The sequence below is a fragment of the Salarias fasciatus genome, chromosome 4 (assembly GCF_902148845.1).
Source record: "Salarias fasciatus chromosome 4, fSalaFa1.1, whole genome shotgun sequence".
In the NCBI taxonomy this organism is placed as follows: Eukaryota; Metazoa; Chordata; class Actinopteri; order Blenniiformes; family Blenniidae; genus Salarias; species Salarias fasciatus.
This window is the reverse complement of record NC_043748.1, coordinates 21,091,215-21,114,705: the sequence shown is the minus strand read 5'-3', so window position 1 is coordinate 21,114,705 and position 23,491 is coordinate 21,091,215. Positions and strand designations below refer to the sequence as shown.

General features: G+C 43.2%; 2 protein-coding genes across 3 annotated transcripts; both read left to right on the top strand.

Annotated features, from left to right (window-relative positions):
* On the top strand, nucleotides 1-5,474 carry LOC115387077 (amine sulfotransferase-like). Its single transcript, XM_030089620.1, has 6 exons — nucleotides 1-142; nucleotides 240-442; nucleotides 2,054-2,180; nucleotides 4,673-4,767; nucleotides 5,052-5,220; nucleotides 5,365-5,474. Exons 1-6 carry the CDS (start codon nucleotides 1-3, stop codon nucleotides 5,472-5,474), a joined length of 846 nt encoding a protein of 281 aa, XP_029945480.1.
* Nucleotides 5,475-13,583: 8,109 nt separating this feature from the next.
* Nucleotides 13,584-21,255, top strand: LOC115387071 (amine sulfotransferase-like). Of its 2 annotated transcripts, none has more exons than XM_030089614.1 (8): nucleotides 13,584-13,668; nucleotides 13,753-13,926; nucleotides 14,560-14,710; nucleotides 14,808-15,010; nucleotides 15,976-16,102; nucleotides 19,990-20,078; nucleotides 20,354-20,525; nucleotides 20,670-21,255. In XM_030089614.1, the coding sequence occupies exons 3-8, from the start codon at nucleotides 14,569-14,571 to the stop codon at nucleotides 20,777-20,779; spliced, it is 843 nt and encodes a 280-aa protein (XP_029945474.1). In that variant the 5' UTR covers nucleotides 13,584-13,668; nucleotides 13,753-13,926; nucleotides 14,560-14,568; the 3' UTR covers nucleotides 20,780-21,255. The 2 variants fall into 2 exon arrangements, with proteins under 2 accessions (XP_029945474.1, XP_029945473.1); XM_030089613.1 differs by having other exon boundaries at nucleotides 19,984-20,078.
* The last annotated feature ends 2,236 nt before the right edge of the window (nucleotides 21,256-23,491 follow it).

The following is a 23,491-nucleotide window of genomic DNA, read 5'->3' as shown; positions in this document are numbered from 1 at the left end:
ATGGAGAAGGTCACAGAGTTCTTCTGCTGCTATAAAAACTACATCTTCTTTGCTGGTTTGACGACCGCAGAGCACATCGATTCCCTCCAGTCCTTTGAAGTTCGAGACAGCGACATCTTCCTTGTTACTTATCCGAAGTCAGGTTGGTGAGAAAATCAACACATTTTCTTAGTTTTGCGCACTCTGGACTGATGAACTGCAGCATCTGGAGTCTTTTCATCTGTTCCCACCTGCAACAGGAACCATCTGGGCTCAACAGATCATCATCTCCATCTGCGAGCTGGACGGAGGACTGAAGGAATATCCAATGAACTGGAAGCAGATGCCTTGGCTGGAGTACCCGATGTCTGAGGAATACACCACCAGACCGTCTCCTCGACTCTTTACCAGCCACCTCACTCCGGCTCTTTTACCTCCAGGACTGAAGACAAAGAAGGCGAAGGTCTGTTTCTTCAATTACATTAAAGCGGACCTATTATGCTGTTTTCCAGTCATGTCATATATAGGTTTCAGAAGCCCAAAAACATAGTATATAAGTTTTTTTGCCCCAAATTCATCCTATGTTCGGAGTTTGAGCGTTCTATAAAGTGGCTCTGAGGAACCCTCCTCCGAACAGCCTGATTTTCACAGCCTACTTTCCGGGATGCACTTGAACGCATCTGGCCACGCCTACTCTCTGGGGGGGGGGGGGGGGGGGGCACAGTCAGAGGCACGTCCCCTCCACCGGTTCAACTTAAGTTTCAGTTTCATTTTCAAAAATGTGGTGTAGTGAGACAAGGAGGAAACAGATGATTTTCAAATTTGAACGTCTTAATGAGGCTACAGCAACACATACTGCTATAACCACCAATCCAGGGGCCCCCAAAGGCTGGATCCTCTTCCGGGGGGGGGGGGGGGGGGGGGGGGGGGGGGGGGGTGTTCCTCTTGATGACGTAGACAAAGTAAGATTTCAGGATCGCATGTTGGAGTGAATATTTCCTTAAAAATGGAGTGTGCAATTGAAGGAGGTGACAGAATTTTTCACTTCTGGGGGCTCATACAGAGGCTCTGGGAGGCGATATAACTGTAAAGACACATTTCTAAAATGAATTTTGTATAATATGACTCCTTTAAGTCTTACCATGAAGAGACAAATGTTACTTTTGTTCATGTCTCGCAGATCTTGGACGTGCCAACTCTGATGCATTTATGTGCTGTGTGTAGAGGATCAAAAAGATAATGGACAGAAAAACAGACACCCCTATTTTATTTTGTTTTAAGTTTATTTTCTATGCACACTGATCCCAGTAACAGTGCTATTCCACATCCAACCACTAAGAAGCGCTTGGCCCTGGTACTATAGAGTAGAGCCAGGCCGCAGAGGACGAATAAACCTTCCTGTGTAGAGTTAACCAGCTCAACGTGAGTGTCCTCTCTATTCTCCACCACACATTGGCAAAAGTTCATTAAAATGAATATAAAAAGCAGACACCAATGGCTGAAAATGTTTATTGAGGAGATTGTATCCGGTTGCAAGTGAGGTGGTCTATTAGGAGATTTGTGAGAAAAAGCAGTGAAGGTGGTCTGTTAGTCAATGCTAATGCTAGCGCAGCTGGATAATGTGGAGTAGTGTGTGGGAGAATCTAACCAGAAACAACTGAGATTTTCAAATTGCATTTACTTAGTGCCTTCTGGAAACGGTTATTGCAGGATGATGTTTCTAATGTGAAAACTGTATGTACCAAGTACTGTATATACCAAATTAGAAATGGTTATGGTCAATGTGACAGAACTGGGACTGAAGATGATCTGATTGATGTGATACTTGATTCCTGTCGAAGAACAAACCTTCCTATGTGGAGCACAACCACAGCACTTTGAGACGATCATAGACACTGCTGCCTTCTGATCATATTGTCAGAGGGGCAACACGTTCAAGTCAAACAAATTATCAGTTACCTGGAATTGCATTTATTGTAGCAGATACTGCCAAACACATTGGTGGGATATAACACAACATTGGTATAATTGTCAAACACAGACTTTCAAAGACGGATTTGTGTTTTCTCGTCAGGTCATCTATGTGATGCGGAATCCAAAAGACAACGTTGTCTCCTACTATCACTACAGCAGGGCATGTTCTCACCTGGAAACTCCAACAAGCACTGAAGCTTTTCTCCAGCAGTACCTGAAGGGAAACGGTGAGATATCTCATGTTCACCGACCCTCAAGCAGCCTTGAGAAAGTTCTACTGAATGTCGCATTGTTCAGTTACGTTGTAACCTTTTATTCTCTGAGTGAGAGACTATCTCTCCAAACCCTGCAAGCCTGTGCCCGGCGGAGCTCAGCAGCCCATCGGGCAGTGTCTCACACAGCTGCTCAGCAGGGCGGAGGTCAGCTGGCGGAGCACTCGCTGTCGATTGTATCATGGAGATATTTGAACACTATTTGAGCAAATATCCAACAGATAAGAAGACTCTGCTAGGACCTGAGTCCTGCTGACTGCAAAGCCAAGGATCAGAATCTAGGAAGTGGGACAAAGACCATTTGTGCTCGTCACAGATACTGAATAATCTGCTTTACCTGTGGTCCATGTAGCCCAGTATTGAATGTGGATTGCTTTATATGGTGCCCATGTATACAGAGGCTTTTGATTTTACAGTTTTTGATTGGACTGAAAAAACTGGGTCCGTGCGAGTGTAATCATTCAGTATCCGCAATCTGATTCATCAAACCCTCAACTGTTGTGTTTTTGCGCTCGATCTAAAAGGTTGACGAGCAGGCACACCACAGGCACAGCGTTACACACAGGGTTGCAGTCTCTGTGGCCAGAAACATAGGTCGCATTAACAGAATATTTTTCATCGCTGACTGAATTTTTAGAAGTCCGACGGAGAGATTTGGAGGCTGTCTGTCAGAATGAATGAATAGAAAATGAGGGAAGCATCCAGTGCGCCTTTCTACTCAGTCTGAGGCACGCAGAAAGTAAACACTCTTTACTTTGCACTGACAGGACATTGTGTTTGGTGGCCATATGTAAAGAAACCCCCTCATATTAATCATCACTCTGCTTGTCACTGAGAGCCGACTTCACCACACTCCAACACTGACATCAGGTTTGGGAGCTGTCAGTGCACAACTGCTGGACTGATCTTCGCATGAGACGTTTGGTGACCAAGCTGTGAAACTTGTTTCACTGCTGTCATTTTGGATTGTTTCATTGTAATCAGAAAAGGAAAATTAAACTATTCATGCCAAAACTGTTTATTTTCCTCTGACTGCCACAAGGCCAATAAGGTTACCCCATGTGGAGTGCACCCTCACTCCCCCGGGGGCCGGAGCACCAGAGTCTAGGTATGCCTGTGGGATTGTGTCCATGATCCAACCGGCTGACCTAGGCAAATAAACTGCTGAAATGTTTCCTGAATGCCGATGTTTGCTGCCTAGAAGACATAGTGGCCTGGGCAGTGTGTGGATTTTGTTTGACTCTCTGCCCTCTGGTGCTCAACAGAACTCCATAAAGTTGAGTCCACATGATCTGTTTTAGGTAGTTGACTTCTGCAGGATTCTGAAGGCCGAGCGTCCCAATCACCGTCATACAGGTCTCACTGTCGCTGCCCACGTGGGCGCTGAAGTCCCCCAGAAAAACAATGGAGTCCCCAGATGGAGCACTGTCCAGCACCCCTCCCAGGGACTCCAAGAAGGCCAGGTACTCTGCACTGCTGTTCGGCCCGTAAGCTGAAACAATACGGCACCTGTTCCCGACCCGAAGGCGCAGTCACACGACCATCTTGTTCACTGGGGAGAACTCCAACACATGGCGGCTGAGCTGTGGGGCTGTAAGCAAACCCTCACCAGCCCACTGCCTCTCACTGCGGGCAACGCCAGAGAAGTGGAGAGTCCAGCCCTTCTCCAGAGACTGGGTTCCAGAGCCCCGGCTGTGTGGAGGTGAACCTGACTATCTCGCTGGTAAATCTCCACCTCCCTCACAAGCTCAGGTTCCTTCCCCCCAACGACGTGGCATTCCATGTCCCGAGAGCTCGTCTCTGTTCGGGGATCGGGTCGCCAGACGCCCTGCTGTCGACTGCCAACCAGTGCACACTGCAGAGCAGGATTACTATTGCTCAACACATCAGTATGGTAAATGTAACCCAACTCGCGTTCCCTATGAGTGGGTGAACAATCCAACGCTTGGTGAACTCTGCTTCACAATGACAGGAAGAGCCAACGTCGAAGGATCAAAAAGTGATATCGCTGTGAACGTTTGGCCGGCACAACCCTGTCATGTTGTTTTTGTTTCCTGATATGACGGTAATCCAAAATGATATCAAACATCTTTTGTTTTTTGTTATAGTTTTAGATATCATTTGGTCTGAACTCGGCATTCTGATCATGAACCGATTCAGGATCGTTGGCGTTGTACTTGTTTTTCAAATTCTAGATTTATCTTGGACTTGTTTAATATGTTCCTATTCAAGTATTACGCATTCAGTTTGATTTTCTGTCCTCATTCATTCAGGACTTCATAATATTTAGTTTGGATCATGTGTTGGAGTACTCCTTGTTCTGGAAGTATCTGTTGAACTTTTAGATCTTTTTTTGTCTGCATGACAGATATGCTGGTTTAATAAATGTTTAATCTGATTCTTTTCTACTGTGGGAAGAATACAATTTCTTTTTTCTTTTTTTTTAGTTGCAGGATCATCCTGGTTTGACCATATTCGGGACTGGCATTCCAATAAAGACCAGTACAACATCCTCTTCCTCAGCTATGAGGACATGATTTTGGTCAGTTTTTCATTTATTCTTCTCACTTGGAATCACAATTAATTTATACTTTGGAATTCAATTTTCCACGAATGTTTCTGGAGATTCCTGCATGCTGCACAACATTTGAGAGTTCCTGATCATGTTTTATTAATCTGAGGCCTCTCCACAGGACACGATTTATTTATTTTTTTTAAATGAACAGTCAAGAAAAATGGAGCTTCTAGCATAAGAGCAGAAGGGTTGAAAGAGTATCTCCATCTGTGTCAAGATGATTTTTGTTGGTTTCTTTGCTTCTCTTGTAGGACCTGAAAGGAGCAGTGAAAAAGGTCTGCAGCTTCTTGGAGAAAAACCTGAGTGAAGCCGCCGTCGAGCAAGTTGTTGAAAAGGCTACGTTCAAGAACATGAAGAACGACCCAAAAGCAAACTATGAGTTTGTCCCGAAAGTGCGGGTTCAAAACTTCATGCGCAAAGGTGAGGTGACATAACGTCAGTTCCTGAGATGAAGTCCAGATTTCACTGCAGATCCTGAACAGCGTCTGAACTTTTCATGCAGCCGTGGAGGTAGCCTGGAGTTCTGATGGTCAATGATTGGGTCTGATTTTCTCTTCCTGGCAGGTCAAATCGGTGACTGGAAGAACTTGCTCACTGCTGAACAGAGCCAAGAGGTGGATCGACTCCTTCAGGAGAAACTGGGCGACTTGTCTCTGAAGTTTATCTGGGAATAAAGAGTCGCCACAGCAGCTTTAAGGGACGATGTCTGATTGAAGTCATGTCTCTGTGATGTTCACTCACTTTGGCACCAATCTGGCTTTCTGAGATTTGGCTCTTCCTTTAGTTTTGTAGTTGCAGCAATCAAGATTTGATCAAGGCTGTTTTCAAGTGAAAATGGAAAACGTCTGCTTGCTTTTTGGGTATTGGAGACTCTTAAGAGAGGAGATGGTCCACTGAAAGTAAATGACAGAAACAAGGGTCTGTGATAGGTGGTACAGTGGGTCATCTCTCCATCAGGAGGTGACGGGTTTGATCCCCACTTCCCTCTGCCCACATGTCAACTGTTGACAGTGCTAAAGCTAAACCAGTTTATTAGCAGACTGGATGTGGAGAGGTGAATAAGAATGGACCATCGGTGACAGATGAGGAATTACCTCCAACAGAGTTACATTCAGAAGAGTCACATTCAGAAATACATCAACCTAAAAGTGTTTTCCCAAGCGGCCTGTTCGATCTAGACCGGGCTTCACTTCAGAGACTTTCTGGGAAAGTCTGCATTGTTTGGTCGTATGTTGTTAATTCCTGTTATTACTGTTATTTCTCTTTTTTTAAATGAATTTTATTGATTTTCACATTGTGCCCTCAAACGTAAAGTGCGTTTCAAACAAATCTATTATATTATTGCATATGCACGTAACTTATAAAATACAATCTGCCATCATCTGAGTTACAGAAAGTGATCAAAGACAGAAATAAAGATTTAAAGTTTATAACCTGTTTTATAAAAATAGGATGGAAAAAGATGGAGGGGGAGTAGCACTTTATGTTGATGAAAATCTAAAAGTGAAGTTGTGGAAATTAAAACTGTAGCTGTTCCAAACCTAATGGAAGCAGTCACAGTCGAAATCATAAATGACAATGGAAAAAATACACTTATTTGTTGTGCTTATAGACCACCTGGGCCTGGTGCTGAGTTGTTTACCAACAAAATCGTGGCAATGTTTTCAGATGTTAAAAACAAGTTAATAATAGTATGTGGTGACTTTAACATCGATCTGGGTAGCACTGCAGCATCAGATGATTTTATAAATTATATGCAAATTGCAGGCTTATGTCCCATGATTACAAAACCTACTAGGATAACCACGCATAGCGCAACAACAATTAATATCTATACAAACATACACAGAGAAGTAATAAGTGGCATTCTTATGACAGATGTGAGTGATCACTTGCTGGTATTTACTATTTTTTAAAAAAACTATTAATTCTGGACAAATGGAAACTCCAATCATTGTTAGAGATAAATCAAGCAAAGCTATTGAGGCTTTCAGAGAGGATTTAAAGAAACAAGACTGGAATGAAGTTTATAAAGGGGATGTAAATAATGCCTACAATATTTTCATGACAATACTTATCAATCTTTATGACAAAAATTGCAAAACAACTCAAATTCATGCTTGTGGTCACAAAAATATTTTCTATAACCCATGGATGACAAGTGGTTTGAAAAATGCATGTCGGAAAAAAAATTGTCTTTACCGAATGGTTCTAAAATTAAGAACGAAAGAAGCTGAGGTTAGGTATAAAAAAAACTGGTATCAATCCTAAGAAAACAGAAAAGGGATTACTACACTAAATTAATAGACAAAAACAAAAATAGTACAAAAAACACATGGAGTGTAATTAATACAGTTTTGCACAAAGGCAAGGTTAAACCAACAATTCCAAATTATATAACTAAGAACAAATTTGATATTTTTGAAAAAAATAGAATTGCAGAGGAATTTAATAACTACTTTGTGAACATAGCGCCCGGTTTATCACAAAATATTCCACATGAAAGAACTGATTTTAGAAATGTATCAAATAATGTGCATAGCATTTTTCTTGAGGCAGTACAAGCGAGCGAAATATTGACTATTGTTCACAAATTTCCAATAAAAAGTCCAGTGACTATACAGACATGAGTATGTCACTGATAAAACACATTATAGATATTATTGAACCGTTTACATACATTTGTAATCTCTCATTTAAAACAGGAGCATTTTCAGATGACATGAAAATAGCCAAAGTAATTCCACGAGATAAAAAAGGAAATAAAAACTATATTTCAAATTATAGACCTATATCGTTACTCCTGCAGCTTTCAAAAATTTTTGAAAAATTGTTTATTAGATTAAATAAATTTATTGAAAAATATAGACTTTTAAGTAGCAGCCAATATGGGTTTCGCTCAAACCACTCAACAGCTACAGCAATTATGGAACTAGCAGAAGAAATCACCAATGCCATGGACAGGAAATGTGTTTTAGTGAGTATCTTTGTAGATCTTCAAAAAGCGTTTGACACCTTAGACCACTAAATATTATTGAATAAATTATATAGGTACGGTATAAGAGGAGTTGCTCATCAATGGGTCACAAGTTATTTAAAAGATAGAAAACAGTTTATCCAAATCAACAACATAAAATCTACATACAGTAATGTAACTTGTGGAGTTCCTCAAGGATCGGTTCTTGGACCAATACTTTTTCTGCTCTATGTGAATGATATCACAACTGTTTCCAATTTATTAAAATGTATCTTGTTTGCGGATGACACCACTTTATTTTACACTGGTGAAAATGTAAATGAAGTATTATGCATTGTACAGAATGAGTTTGAGAATATTATGAGATGGTTCAATGCAAACAAACTGTCTTTAAACATTAGTAAGACAAAATATATGATTTTTAGTTGCAAGAACAAAGATGTCGACACAGAATTGACTGTACAGGGTACTGCAATCGAAAGGTCAAACAAAATCAAGTTCCTAGGTGTTTTGATTGATGAACATCTAACATGGAAATCTCATATACAGGACTGTCTCAAGATTCAAGTGATTAGTTAAATAGCCTACTAGTATACTTTTTCATGATATTCTAATATTTTGAGATAGAATTTTTGAGTTTTCTTAAGCTGTAAGCCATAATCAGCAATATTAAAATAATAAAAGGCTTGAAATATCTCAGTTGATTTGTAATGAATCCAGAATGTATGACATTTTTGTTTTTTTAACTGCATTTCAGAAAATAAAGAACTTTATCACAATATTCTAATTTTCTGAGACAGTCCTGTAGAACATGTTAAAACAAAGGTTTCACAAACCATTGCTGTGTTGCATAAGGTCAAAGAATCACTTAATAAGAATGCTTTGTTTCTATTGTATAACTCATTGATTGTTCCATATCTGACCTATTGTGTTGAAATATGGGGAAGTGCCTGTAAAACTTATATTGAACCACTTTTTCTTATACAGAAACGAGCCATTCGTGTAGTAAATGGAAGTGCATACAGGGATCACACAAATCCAATATTTGAACAATTGAAATCTTTAAAACTTAATGAATTGGTGGAACTCAACCTCCTTAAAACTGTGTATAAAGCTCAACAAAAAATATTACCAGATAACTTGCAAAACAGATTTAAAAAGAGAGAAAGTCAATATGAATTACGAGGAACTGAAATCTTTTCATTATCAGAGTCAAGAACCAAACCTAAAGAAAGATGTATCACAATCCAAGGAGTCAGTTTATGGAACAATCTTGACTGTAAAATTAAAATGTCTCAGTCCATTTATAGTTTCAAGAAATGTTTAAAAGAACAATTATTAAAAAGATATGATGCTACTGTATAATAAGAAATTATTATCATTTGATTTTGTAAATATCTTCTTGTGAAATGGTTATGTTTATAATCAACTCTTGATGTAAACTTTTGTTTTGTCAATTATTTTGTGTTGGTAGGGGCAGACACGATAAGTTTTACTTCTTTCTGCTCCTTTTCACCTGAGCAGCAGGTTTCAGGTTAATCTGCTCCAGACTGGACTCACAGCATGGTGGAAAGTGAGAAACTCTTCAGAACTGCCAATGTCCAAGAGGCTTCAGCAGGACAAGCAGCTAACGCTAACACTACAAGAGGCCAAACTGGAGGATTAGGGCAGTGTTTTTCAACCCCTGTGTCATCATGTAAAGGGTGAATGATGCTTTCCGTGCGGATATGACGCCTTAGGACACAGTACATAAACATACATTATGGAAAAAAAAAAAAACTCTGCTAGCTTAATGCTAATGTCTATTGGAAAATAGACTGGAAATGCTAATAGTTAGCATAATGGTCACAGAACTTACTGGAACAAATTAAACAGAACATTTCACTTACTCAGTACAAACAAACTCTAATTATTTCAGTAATAACTGGAATATATATTCCTCAATCAGAAAATTAAGGACAATAATAAAAAATACTAACATAACACACAGTAAGTAGCTACAGAAGCCCAAGAGGCTCAAAACGCAAATCACAAATTCATCCAGAATTTACAGATTCTTATCACTGTTCGCAAGGAGAATATATGTGTGTGTAAGAGTGACAATATATGTATGTGCAAGGAGAATATGTGTGTAAGCATGAAAATATATGTATGTGCAAGAAGAATATATGTGTGTGTATGCATGACAATATATATGTGTGCAAGGAGAATATAGGTGTGTGTAAGCGTGACAATATATGTATGTGCAAGGAGAATATGTGTGTGTGTGTGCAAGTAGAATATATGTATGTGAGAGGGTCAGAATGAATTATGTCTTGTACGGCCTTGTATGTCTTGTAGATTAGTCCTCTTTTGAATCTTTAGTTTTTAGCGTGCGCAAACAGTCTATTGGCGCCTTACCGCCACCGACTAGTACAGTCCCACAATTGCAACACCTACGTATCTGTTGTCAGTAGGTCAAACATTGCCGTCAAGTGTCAGCATATCAGAAACTTCATTAAAATTCTACTCATTAAAGCAACATTAAGGAACTTTCAGTTTTTGTTGATTTTGGTGGTGCCAGTGGACAACAGCAGTAGTGTTTTGCCTGAAAGAATACTACAGTTCCCATGAGGACTAGCGCGTGGCGTGGTAAAATGCTGCTCTTGGTGGCGTGCTGTCGGACTGAACTCGCCGATACAAAAAACATACATTTGCAATGATTTAGTGACTTAGCGTTTTATAATAACTCATATTAAAGAAAGAGGCTGAATGGCAATTGTTGCAAGCAAAGACAGCACTGAAACCGCCAAGAGTCATTTTTCCTCCCCAGACATAGGAACAGCTCCTTCCAGCAGAGCCATGGGGGAACATCCTCGTTGTCCACGGACTCTTCCTCATCGTGTCTGTCGTTGCTGCGCTCATCCTCCACGCTGATTTCGTCCATTGTGCCACTATTTCCCATTTAGCAATCTCTTGTGCTAGCAGGCTACTGCTTCACTGGAGATGAATGCAGTATCAGACTTGTTTTGTCGGTCGAGGCCTTCTTCGTCTGTGTAATGAAGCTCGTACTCGTTTGCTGGCTCGCTTGTTTACGGTGGTGCGTATAGTTTCGCTTTCATTTTTGCGTGCTTGCCGCACACAGAAAAAAACCAATCGATTTACAGAAAATTGAAAAGTAGCATATAACGCAGCCATAAATCTAAATGTAGTGAAGTATAAAGTACAGACACCTGCTGTAAAATGTAGTGAAGTAACAGTAAAAGTACCCCTTCGTTTTTTTACTTGAGTGAAGTACAGATACACAAAAAAATACTTAAGTACAGTAACAAAGTACTTGTACTTCGTTACTTTCCACCACGGCTGAAGATTCTTTCACCTCGCCATGCCTCAGATGATTACAGCTTTATTGGTCCAAGAAGGTGAAGAGCCTCTATGTAGCAATTCCTATCATTCCATTTCTCTTCCAAACACTGAAGCAAAAATTCTTGCAGAGGGGGGGCCGGCCCTGTGCAGAGGCAACCTAAGTGGCTGCCAAGTACCAGGAGGGGCACTGAATTGCCAAAGGTGGACAGTCATTTTCCTGCACCCCCTTGTGGGTTATAGAAGAACTGTGAATTCAAATGGGGACACATCATTCTGCGATATCACCAATTTTAGCTATTTCACTTCAGTTGGATCAGTTGGAGTGGTGAACTTATCTTTTGAAATCTTTGGAGTTCTTTAAGCTTGGTCCTAAACTGATATCTTGGATTGAAATCCTGCTTGCTCTCTATATGGCGGCAGGACACACTAACAACGTCTCAAACTCCTCTGAGCTGGACAGCAGTAGACAGGATTCCCTCTCTCACCTCTCTCATTTTCTGGCAGTGGCTTCACCACAAAACTCTGACATAAAATGAATCCTATGTGCTGATATAGTTTCTGTTTAAGCAGATGACATGTTATTATTTGTATCAGATCCCAGCTCCAGCATTCCTCACTTATTGTCATTACTTTGTAAATTTGGAAAACTATCAGGTTGTAAAGGAGCATTTAAAAAGTGAACTTCTGTCCATTTCATCTGCATGTGAGAGATTTACTGCATTTAATCCCTTTAAAGTCAGCCATGAAAAAATAAAGCACTGAGGTGTTTGGATCACACAGCTGTAAGGATCTTTTTAGGGCTAATTGGTGCAAACTGCTGCAGCACCTCCACTCTCAGGCTGTGCTCTGCTGCCCTCTGCTGGCCTTCACTATCACAACCTCTGCCTCTTCAGTGACACTTCTCACATCCTACCACCAGAGTGAGACAAATGACACCATACACTCACTGTGGGGTGTTTTTGTGTTCACACTTCTGCCTTATTTACAGTGGGGGCTGCTGTGTGTTATTGATGCTGGAGGTACGAATCTGTGAATTAATTCAATCATCTTTACTTACTTGCAGCAGAATCTGAATTGTAATCAGAAAACTCTTTCATTTTAATGACATACAGTTCAGAATAAACATTTCTTTACTGTGACAGGTGTTAGTTTCCATAATATTATAATTTATTATATTTATTTTATTAAAGTCATGCATTTGATGATGCTGTTATCTGGATAAACACTCCGTGGCGATGGAGAATATCATTTATGCTGCATCGGCTCATGGTGGGTCATTAATCATAACAGCAGACTGCTGCCACTCCCTGGAACACACAGCGGCCAGGCCAGGTGGGCTGGGGAGAGCCTGGGGCTGCACTGTAGTGCACACTGCAGTGTGGTGCAGCGGTTTGGGCTGCTGGTTTGGTGGTGACCCTCTGCAGCCAGGTACCTCTGCGGTTCCCCCCTGGTCTGTGTGATCGCTGGTGCCTGGTTCTAAGACATCATTAAGGAAAACCGTCATGTCCGCTAGTCTCTGTGTGTGGTTAGGGTGAGGAGCTCAGTCACCAGGAAGGAGCTCGGAGTAGAGCCGCTACTCCTCCGCATTGAGAGGGGCCAGCTGAGGTGGCTCAGGCATCTGGTTAGGATGCCTCCTGGACGCCTCCCTGGGGAGGTGTTCCGGGCATGTCCCACCGGGAGGAGACCCCGGGGAAGACACGCTGGACTCTCTCCAGCGTGTCCTGGGGACGCATTGGGATCCTCCCAGAGGAGCTGGAGGAAGTGTCTGGGGACAAGGAAGTTTGGGCATCCCTGCTGAGACTGCTGCCCCCGCGACCCGGGCCTGGATAAGCGGTAGAAAATGGATGGATGGATGCATGGATGGATGGATGGATGGATGGATGTCATGTCCGCTACCTCGGCCACCGGATAGGAGAAGGATTGCTGCGCTGTTTTCCCCCTTCCCTTCTCTGTTACAGGTGGAAAAGTTTCTTTTTTCACAAAGACGTCTCCTCTTTGTTTGAGCTCAGTGGGCGGGGCTTATGAACCATGAATATAAGGGTGTGTTCATGATGATTGATTTCAGCAGCGGCATTTATCAACACCCAATCATTCGAACACTGAGATACGAAAGATTCATAAATCTCACGTTGGTCTTGACGTTCGATGAATCCTGCTCTCAGATTTGCGCCTATCAATGAAAGATTGATAAATGGGGGACAAATATTTAAGAACCTGGAAAATATCACTCAAGGTCTGTTTTTGGTGTCATCAGCACTTAAAGTTCATGAGCAGCTCATTGCAACATTTATCCTTGTACGCCCTCTACCTCTGGCCCCAGCTAGTGGCTGGCCGTTTCTTTCCCCCTCCTTCTTTCCTTCCTGACCTTTTCTCTCTGTGGGTGGGCGTGTGCTTCTGGTGTGTGAGGTGTGGACTGGTGCAGGGGAGCAGCTGATCACCGGAGTGCTTTCACCTGCAGAGGGGTGTGGTCACAGCAAACAAATCATCTCCCTCTCTATGAAGCCGGCGCAGACCACAGTGCAGCATTGGACCGTAAACTACCCAAGGTCAGTTGATTGGACATTACTCTGCTGCTTCCTGCTGCTCACTGCTCCGCTGTGTTTTAACTCTCTATCCTCTTCCACCTCCAGGGATCACCCCGCTGCACCGGTTCCTGGACCACACCCTGCTCACCTTCCCTTCTCATCCACTCTGGAACAGAAAAGCCTCTTGGATCCTCCCTCACTGGACAGCTGCACCAGCATACCCATCCGATCTCGCATCCAGCAGCACATCCTCGATCCCACCTCCTTGCCTTTCTCTCCGTAAGCCCTGTCCCTCGCCGGGTTGTAGTGGTTTGGCTGCAGTGTAGTGATTTACACTCTTGGTCACTTCTGTCTTACTTTGTGCTGGTTGGTTCACATAGTCCTTGGTGAGTTCAGCTCGCAGCTTGTCAGTTTGAGTTCAGTTAGAGTCAGGGAATATTCCTGCCCGAGTCCTTGGTTCGTTTGTTCGAGACCCGTTTGTTACCTGGAAGTTTTGTCACCTTTCCTCGCCATTATGGACTGATCTGGTTTGTGTTGAGTTCCTAGTCTGGAAATAAATCTTTCTTTGGACTCTGTTGATCTACTGTCTCTGTCTGCGCCTGAGTCTCTGAGTCCGACCCTTGACAATCCTCTAAGTATTTTCCTTGTAGTTTAATAATCGTTCGGTCAGAAATTTAAATATCAGGTTAGATTTTACCGAGCCTTTTCTGGTTTTCTTTAATTAACGTACCAAAAGCAGATCTGCTCAGCCTCAGAGCTGGTCAAGCTCCTCTGTGATCTCTGACGCCCCCTTCAGGGACCAGAGCTTGGTTTTATCACCATCATCATATTACAATGAAAAGATCAGAGTCCACCTGACTCGTTCACAGCTTTCCCTGAAATCCAGTCATTTCTTTTCTGCCTCTGGTACAGAGAGGCAACATGGAGAAGGTCACAGAGTTACTCTGCTGCTATAAAAACTACAACTTCATTGCTGGTTTGACGACCGCAGAGTTCATCGATTCCCTCCAGTCCTTTGAAGTTCGAGACAGCGACATCTTCCTTGTTACTTATCCGAAGTCAGGTTGGTGAGAAAATGAACACATTTTCTTAGTTTTGCGCACTCTGGACTGATGAGCTGCAGCATCTGGAGTCTTTTCATCTGTTCCCACCTGCAACAGGAACCATCTGGACTCAACAGATCATCATCTCCATCTGCGAGCTGGACGGAGGACTGAATGAATATCCAATGAACTGGAAGCAGATGCCCTGGCTGGAGTACTCGATGCCTGAGGAATACATCAACAGACCGTCTCCTCGACTCTATACCAGCCACCTCACTCCGGCTCTTTTACCTCCAGGACTGAAGACAAAGAAGGCGAAGGTCTGTTTTTTAATTACATTAAGTCTTACCAGGAAGAAACAAATGTTACTTTGGTTCATGTCTGGCAGATCTTGGATGTGTCTACTCTGATGCATTTATGTGCTGTGTGTAGAGGATCAAAAAGATAATGGACAGAAGAACAGACACCCCTATTTTATTTTGTTTTAAGTTTATTTTCTATGCACACTGATCCCAGTAACAGTGCTATTCCACATCCAGCCACTAAGAAGCGCTTTGCCCTGGTACCATAGAGTAGAGCCAGGCCGCAGAGGACGAATAAACCTTCCTGTGTAGAGTTAACCAGCTCAACATGAGTGTCCTCTCTATTCTCCACCACGCGTTGGTAAAAGTCCATTAAAATGAATATAAAAAGCAGACAGCAATGGCTGAAAATGTTGTTTATTGAGGAGATTGTATCCGGTTGCAAGTGAGGTGGTCTATTAGGAGATTTGTGAGAAAAAGCAGTGAAGAGGGTCTGTTAGTCAATGCTAATGCTAGCGCAGCTGGATAATGTGGAGTAGTGTGTGGGAGAATCTCACCAGAAACAACTGAGATTTTCAAATTGCATTTACTTAGTGCCTTCTGGAAACGGTTATTGCAGGATGATGTTTCTAATGTGAAAACTGTATGTACCAAGTACTGTATATACCAAATTAGAAATGGTTATGATCAATGTGACAGAACTGGGACTGAAGATGACCTGATTGATGTGATACTTGATTCCTGTCGAAGAACAAACCTTCCTATGTGGAGCACAACCACAGCACTTTGAGACGATCATAGACACTGCTGCCGTCTGATCATATTGTCAGAGGGGCAACACGTTCAAGTAAAAAAAATTATCAGTTAACTGGAATTGCATTTATTGTAGCAAATACTGCCAAACGCATTGGTGGGATATAACACAACATTGGTATAATTGTCAAACACGGATTTTCAAAGACGGATTTGTGTTTTCTTGTCAGGTCATCTATGTGATGCGGAATCCAAAAGACAATGTTGTCTCCTACTATCACTACAGCAGGGCATGTTCTCACCTGGAAACTCCAACAAGCATTGAAGCTTTTCTCCAGCAGTACCTGAAGGGAAACGGTGAGATATCTCATGTTCACCGACCCTCAAGCAGCCTTGAGAAAGTTCTACTGAATGTCGCATTGTTCAGTTACGTTGGAACCTTGGTTCTCTGAGTGAGAGACTATCTCTCCAAGCCCTGCAAGCCTGTGCCCGGCGGAGCTCAGCAGCCTATCGGGTAGTGTCTCACACAGCTGCTCAGCAGGGCGGAGGTCGGCTGGCGGAGCACTCGCTGCCGATTGTATCATGGAGATATTTGAACACTATTTGAGCAAATATCCAGCAGATAAGAAGACTCTGCTAGGACCTGAATCCTGCTGACTGCAAAGCCAAGGATCAGAATCTAGGAAGTGGGACAAAGACCATTTATGCTCGTCACAGATACTGAATAATCTGCTTTACCTGTGGTCCATGTAGCCCAGTATTGAATGTGGATTGCTTTATATGGTGCCCATGTATACAGAGGCTTTTGAATTGAGTCTTTTCAATGGGACTGAAAAATACTCGGTCCATGTGATACCCCTTTCCCACTGCAACTAGCGGGTCGAATCGTGTTTTCGACCCGCTAACAATCAGCTTATAAGACTCCTTTCCCGCGGCCTGCAGACCCGGGTCTCGCTGCCTGCTGGCAAGCCGTATCTTTTAAATAACAATCTATATTGGACAGATTAGACTTAAAATGTAACGGTACAAAACTGGAATAATATAAAAAAAAAAATGGACAAATGGACAAAAGCAATTGCGCGTGTGATCCTTTTTCTCCTCTTAGAATGTTGCTCGTATGGTGCAGTGGCCTGAAAAGACAACACTGGCTCCGTTTACATGCAGTGAATATTTGTGTTAAGATCAATATTCTGGTTTCTGAAACATTTGTAATCACCCCAGGGAGATCCCCAGTCAAACCACAGCGCACAGACGCCACGACAGGTGTGCTGTTTGCATGTTCAACCTTATTTTACACAGACACCACAGAAGAAGGGCCCGCTGGCTCTCTGCATGTTGTTAGGAAGAGTGTTTGCGGCAAGACGTGGTAACATGTTCAATGATGCGATGCAGTGTTTTTTCAGTAAAAGAGAAGAACTGAACCATTGTTAAACTATTAGAAGTAGTTCCTGTACTCAAAATACCAAGATTCCTTGTGGATCGGTGTGCTAGCAGCGACGTGTTAGCAGAGGTGTGCTAGCAGCGCTGACAGACTGCAGACTCCACTCACGTTTTCATGCTTCCCGTATAATCACTTGGGTGGCACGTCTTCAAATGACTGAACAGGTTTGCTGTGTTGCCAATTTGTGAGGGCACTGGCCGGCGACACACCCTGCACATCGGCTCAGTTTTCTGCACGTCACTTTGGACCCCAAACCAGCAGCACACAGCCGGCATGGAGCAGCCTGTCCTGTCAACAGCAGCCTCATCCTCAGAGGATAATGCCAAGGCATGGGTGACTTCATCTGCTTCACCGCCCTCGGCTCCACACTCTGCTCCATCTCTGTTTACTTCTCAGACAACTTACAGGTGGAAGTTGAGCAGGCAAAGGTCAACTGTGATTGGCTGTGGTCACGCACATTTCTGCCATGTCAGATCAAGTAAACGTGCTCACAGCTGATCACCGTGATCGACTGGAAATTAATCGTGATCACTAATCACGATCACATCATCGCCCAGGCCTACCTCAGCCCCTGGGGGAAGGGATGGAACAGCCATGTTCCATCCTATGCTCAAGTTATGTTCAGTCTTAGACCTCCAGACTGAACACATTGGTTTTTCTGTTGATCTCCCTGTCTGACCCTGGGCCAGAGGGCAAGCTGAAGGGTTCAGGTACAGGGGGCATGTCTGGTGCTGCCTGTAGCTCAAACGGCATAGATTGCTCCTGCCCACTGTAGGTGTAATAAGGGGACTTGTATAGGCTTCCTCCTATTGTGTCCTTCTATCCTCTGACGCCAACTGGGACAGCAGAAAGCCTCTGACCCTGGTTGCGCATGTTTCTTCCTTCAAAGGGAGTTTTTTCATTCCACAGTCACTTTTGCTTGATCATGTGGATCTGTTGGGTTTTCTCTGTAAAAGTGCTGAGAAAGGACTGTGTTGTATTTGGCGCTATATAAATAAAGCTGAATTGAATTGAAAGACCAAGAAAAGACCAATACCGAAGGAGCTAAGACAGAATCAAGACCAAGGTCTTTAAAGATAGGGTAGGCGATGTTGTCCAAATGCACTTTTTTTCATACTGAGTGAAATGCTCCTTGCCCCCTGGGAGAAGTCAATACATTATGTGTACGGAAAAGGGTGCGGAAAAAATATGACAACTGTAGCAGCCAAAAGACAGTAAAAACTCCGACCAATCGAAGGCGCAGACCGCCGTCAGATGCCGTGCTCAGCTGTCTGAACAGCCCCGTCCTGCCAGCCAGCCAGCCAGCCAGCAAGCAAGCACAGTATTATGTGCAAAGTGCTGGTCAATTTACGTTTATGTGCAATGACGGTGAACCCCGGACATTTCCTTGAATTTTTTTGCGATGCGCAGTCACGTTCGTTGGGGTGTGGCATTGGGCCAAGCACTGATTGGAGTAGGAGGAGCTTAGGGGTGATGGCTTGAGGTGTGCGACTTTCAAATCTTGCAGACTCTTCAACATCGTCTACCCTAGCTTTAACACCACAACACCATTTAAGTGGGTTACATTCCACTGCCGTGCTTGTAGAAGACATAGTGGCCTGGGCAGTGTGCAGATTTTCTTTGACTCCTTGCTCTCTGGTGCTCAACAGAACTTCATAAAGTTGAGTCAACATGATCTGTTTTAAGTGGTTGACTTCTGCAGTATTCTGAAGGCTGAGCGTCCCAGTCATCCCCGTCCAGGTCTCACTGTCGCTGCCCACGTGAGCGTTGAAGGTCCCCAGATGGAGCACTGTCCAGCACCCCTCCCAGGGACTCCAAGAAGGCCGGGTACTCTGCACTGCTGTTTGGCCCGTAAGCTGAAAAAACAATGAGGCACCTGTTCCCGACCCGAAGGCGCAGTCACACGACCATCTTGTTCACTGGGGAGAACTCCAACACATGACGGCTGAGCTGTGGGGCTATAAGTAAATCCACACCAGCCCAATGCCTCTCACCGTGGGCAACGCCAGAGAAGTGGAGAGTCCAGCCCTTCTCCAGAGACTGGGTTCCAGAGCCCAGGCTGTGTGGAGGTGAACCTGACTTTCTCGCTGGTACATCTCCACCTCCCTCACAAGCTCAGGTTCCTTCCCCCCAACGACGTGGCATTCCATGTCCCTAGAGCTCGTCTCTGTCCGGGGATCAGGTCGCCGGACATCCTGCCGTTGGCTGCCAACCAGTGCACACTGCAGAGCAAGATTACTATTGCTCAACACATCATCAGAATGGTAAATGTAACCCAACTCACGTTCCCTATGAGTGGGTGAACAATCCAACGCTTGGCGAATTCTGCTTCACAATGATAGGAAGAGCCAACATCGAAGGATCAAAAAATGAACGTTTGGCCGCCACAAGCCTGTCATGTTTTTTTTTTTTTTAATATGGCAGTAATGCGAAATGATATCAGAAAAATATCTTTTGTTTTTTGTTATAGTTTTAGATATCATTTGGTCTGAACTTGGCATTCTGATCATGAACCGATTCAGGATCGTTGGCGTTGTACTTGTTTTTCAAATTCTAGATTTATCTTGGACTTGTTTCAGATGTTCCCATTCAAGTATTATGCGTTCAGTTTGATTTTCTGTCCTCATTCATTCAGAAGGACTTCATAATATTTAGTTTGGATTGTGTGTTGGAGTACTCCTTGTTCTGGAGGTTTCTGATGAACTTATATTCTTTGTCTGCATGACGGATGTGCTGGTTTAATGAATGTTTTAACTTGACCCTTTTCTGCTGTGCAAAGAATAAAACTTTTTTTCAGTTGCAGGGTCATCCTGGTTTGACCATATTCGGGACTGGCATTCCACTAAAGACCAGTACAACATCCTCTTCCTCAGCTATGAGGACATGATTTTGGTCAGTTTTTCAGTTGTTGTCCTCACTTTGAATCACAATTACTGGTACTTCGGAATTAAATCTTAGACAAATGTGTCTGGAGATTCCTGCACTCTGCACAACATTTGAGAGTTCTTGATCATGTTTTAATGTGAGACCTCTCCACAGGCCTTAAGGATTTTTTAGAATGAGCTGTCAAGAAAAATGGAGCTTGTATAATAAGTGCAGAAGGTGATGAATGAGTATCTCCATCTGTGTCAAGATCATATTTGTTGGTTTCTTTGCTTCTCTTGTAGGACCTGAAAGGAGCAGTGAAAAAGGTCTGCAGCTTCTTGGGGAAAAACCTGAGTGAAGCCGCCGTCGAGCAAGTTGTTGAAAAGGCTACATTTAAGAACATGAAGAAAGACCCAAAAGCAAACTATGAGTTTGTCCCAAAAGTGCGGGTTCAAGGAAACTTTATGCGCAAAGGTGAGGTGACATAAAATCAGCTCCTGAGATGAAGTCCAGATTTCACTGCAGATCCTGAACAGCGTCTGAACTTTTCATGCAGTCGTGGATGTAGCCTGGAGTTCTGATGGTCAATGATTGGGTCTGATTTTCTCTTCCTGGCAGGTCAAATCGGTGACTGGAAGAACTTGCTCACTGCTGAACAGAGCCAGGAAGTGGATCGACTCCTTCAGGAGAAACTGGGCGAATTGTCTCTGAAGTTCATCTGGGAATAAAGTCGCCACAGCAGCTTTAAGGGACGATGTCTGACTGAAGTCATGTCTCTGTGATGTTCACTCATTTTGGCACCAATCTGGCTTTCTGAGACTTAGCTCTTTTAGTTTTGTAGTTGCAGCAACCAACATTTGATCAAGGCTATTTTCAAGTGAAAATGGACAACGTGTGCTTGCTTTTTGGGTGTTGGAGACTCTCAAGAGAAGAGATGGTCCACTGAAAGTAAATGACAGAAACAAGGGTCTGTGACAGGTGGTACAGTGGGTCATCTCTCCATCAGGATGTGATAGGTTTGATCCCCACTTCCCTCTGCCCACATGTCAATTGTTGACAGTGCTAAAGCGAAACCAGAGTGATAGAAGTAAACGCTCAAGATCATATTAGAAGATGCATGCTTATTATTTATGGTTCTTTGAATTCAAAATCCCAAAGTTGTTGGCTTTCATACAACAAATGTGTAGAAGATGAGACATTTAATTAGATCTTTATGTCCAGCAGGAAAACACTAGTTAATAAAGATGCTGTAAACGAAGTTCAGCCTGGTGCATGGTTTATTAGCAGTCTGTGTTGTGGAATTTTTTAGTGAATCAGAGCCAAAGATGACGAGTCAAGGTGTTGACGCTGCACAAGGAGGATTTATTGAGGATTGCAGAGGAAGCACACACAAATCAGCTGATTGAGAGCAAGGCTGTTGCTCCGGAGAGAATACAACCCGACTCTGGCATGACTTCCGGTCATGCCAGGTCATATAGCTAGATCTCACGAGACCAGCAGACGCTGTTTCCAAGTGACTTCAGACAAAACAGAGCGGCCTTCACACTGTGTTCCTGAGAACTTTGAAAACAAAGCATTATTCCACATCAATCCCTCCTGTTGTTAAATTTCAATTTAAACAAAACCAGACACAAAATAAATTCGAATTTTAACAATCTAACTCACTATCGGAGACAGACAAAGTAAAACCACTTTTCATTTGCATCACATCAATATTAATGTTCTCCATAAACATCAATAAGATCAGTTCCTCCAAGTGCATTGTCATTTTTATTTTATATGTCCTAAGCTCACAGCAGCTGGGATCGGCTCCAGCCACCCGCGACCCCGAAAGGGATAAAGCGGCAGAAAATGAATGAATGAATGTCCTAAGTTACCTATGTTTCAACGACCATTTTCAACTGATCCACTGTCATAAAAACACCAAGCAGCACTCAGTCATGGATGCACAATTCAAACAAACCAGCATACCATGGGACAGTGACAGCTGCAAATACCTTCATGCCAAACAATCAATCCTGGTCCAGGCCAATCAACCAGGAAGGCAAAAGACAATCAGTGGCCGCAATGTGTCCAATCAAGCTAAACTAAGAAAAGAAAGAAAAACCATTAAAATCAGCAAAAACATTGAACACCACCATAAAACACTGAACATCTGGTCGTTCTCAAAGTCAGTCATCAATGTCAATGTTAGTTTGTTAGTAAGTTAGTTTGTCAGCCGTAACACAGTCATAGTCACATTCACCCAGATTCAATTGAGCAGATATTTCAAAGGTAAATTAAAACCACAGAACATGGCTTCACACCCCGACCTCCCTGCTGACAGGCACTCTGTGCTTTATTCACCAGCAGCAGAATGTGACGCATGTACTACGCATCCGTCGCCCCGAACCAAAACCTGCTGCAGTGATAATCTCTGCTGGAACATCAGCTGCTCACAGACTATTTAGGAGCCCAGGAACCCAGTCAGGAGTCTGCAAGAGAAATAAGCATCAGGGTGAAACCGTGATCCATGTGTCCGAACCGGAATACCTGTAGAGAACCGTCCTTTCTCTTGGAAAAGAGATGACAGGGCAGTCTGTAGCCAGGTAATCCCAGACCAGAGGCTGATGTTTAGTCTTCTTCCAGATGCTAACCCTCACGTGACATTGTCTCTGTTCACTCCAGTCCTGCAGAAACATCCTTGTGTGGTTGTTTCGAACACAGAGTCTACAGCTGCAAACCAAACATCCAGTGACGACAGCATTCTGCCAGACCCAGAAAAGACAACGTCTCTTCTTTTAGTCTGTAGCGGCAGATTAGACCACAGTTCAGTCCTTCCCGAAGACCAGGACCGGTTCTTCTCCTCCAGATCCTCTCCTCAGAACGTGTCCAAGGAACGTCACTTTCAGCTGCAGCTGGGCTCAGGATGCTCGGTGGCCTTCCTCAGGAAGACGGTTCAGGAGTAGAACAGTGTCAGGCTCTTCAAGCTTCCTTCAACCTTTTGGTGCGAAAACATCAACCTCATACTGTATCAGAGTTCCACCTGACAGGTCCAGATCCAGATCCCCTCACTGCCAATGCATAAACCCCCAGACCAGAGACAAAGTCCTGGGCCAAATGTGAAGCATTATTTACCTCTTTAGGTGAATGCAGGCAAATATTGCCTTTCAGGATCCAATCTGAGTGAAAATAATGCAGCAGACAGGTCAGACAGGTCAACGACTGGACAGTAGCATGAGTCAGAGGTCCAAAAGACAAAATGATTTTAAAATCAGTAGATTGTGGAGTAGCAGATAGTACAGTTCGGTTGATTTCTATAAAATCTTGGAAAAATGTCCACCCATCAGGTCCTCCTCGTCTTGGTGTAGAAAGAGTCGGTACTAAACATCACTGAATCATTCAATGACTTCATAAGACATTCAATACCTCCCATGACTTCTGGACAAACATTCTATTGT

Coding starts and splice junctions, on each gene's coding strand:
- LOC115387077 (XM_030089620.1), top strand. CDS start 1: ATGGAGAAGGTCACAGAGTTCTTCTGCTGCTATAAAAACTACATCTTC. Junction 143..239: donor TGTTACTTATCCGAAGTCAG/GTTGGTGAGAAA, acceptor CACCTGCAACAG/GAACCATCTGGGCTCAACAG. Junction 2,181..4,672: donor GCAGTACCTGAAGGGAAACG/GTGAGATATCTC, acceptor CTTTTTTTTTAG/TTGCAGGATCATCCTGGTTT.
- LOC115387071 (XM_030089613.1), top strand. CDS start 14,569: ATGGAGAAGGTCACAGAGTTACTCTGCTGCTATAAAAACTACAACTTC. Junction 16,103..19,983: donor GCAGTACCTGAAGGGAAACG/GTGAGATATCTC, acceptor ACTTTTTTTCAG/TTGCAGGGTCATCCTGGTTT. Junction 20,079..20,353: donor GCTATGAGGACATGATTTTG/GTCAGTTTTTCA, acceptor CTTCTCTTGTAG/GACCTGAAAGGAGCAGTGAA.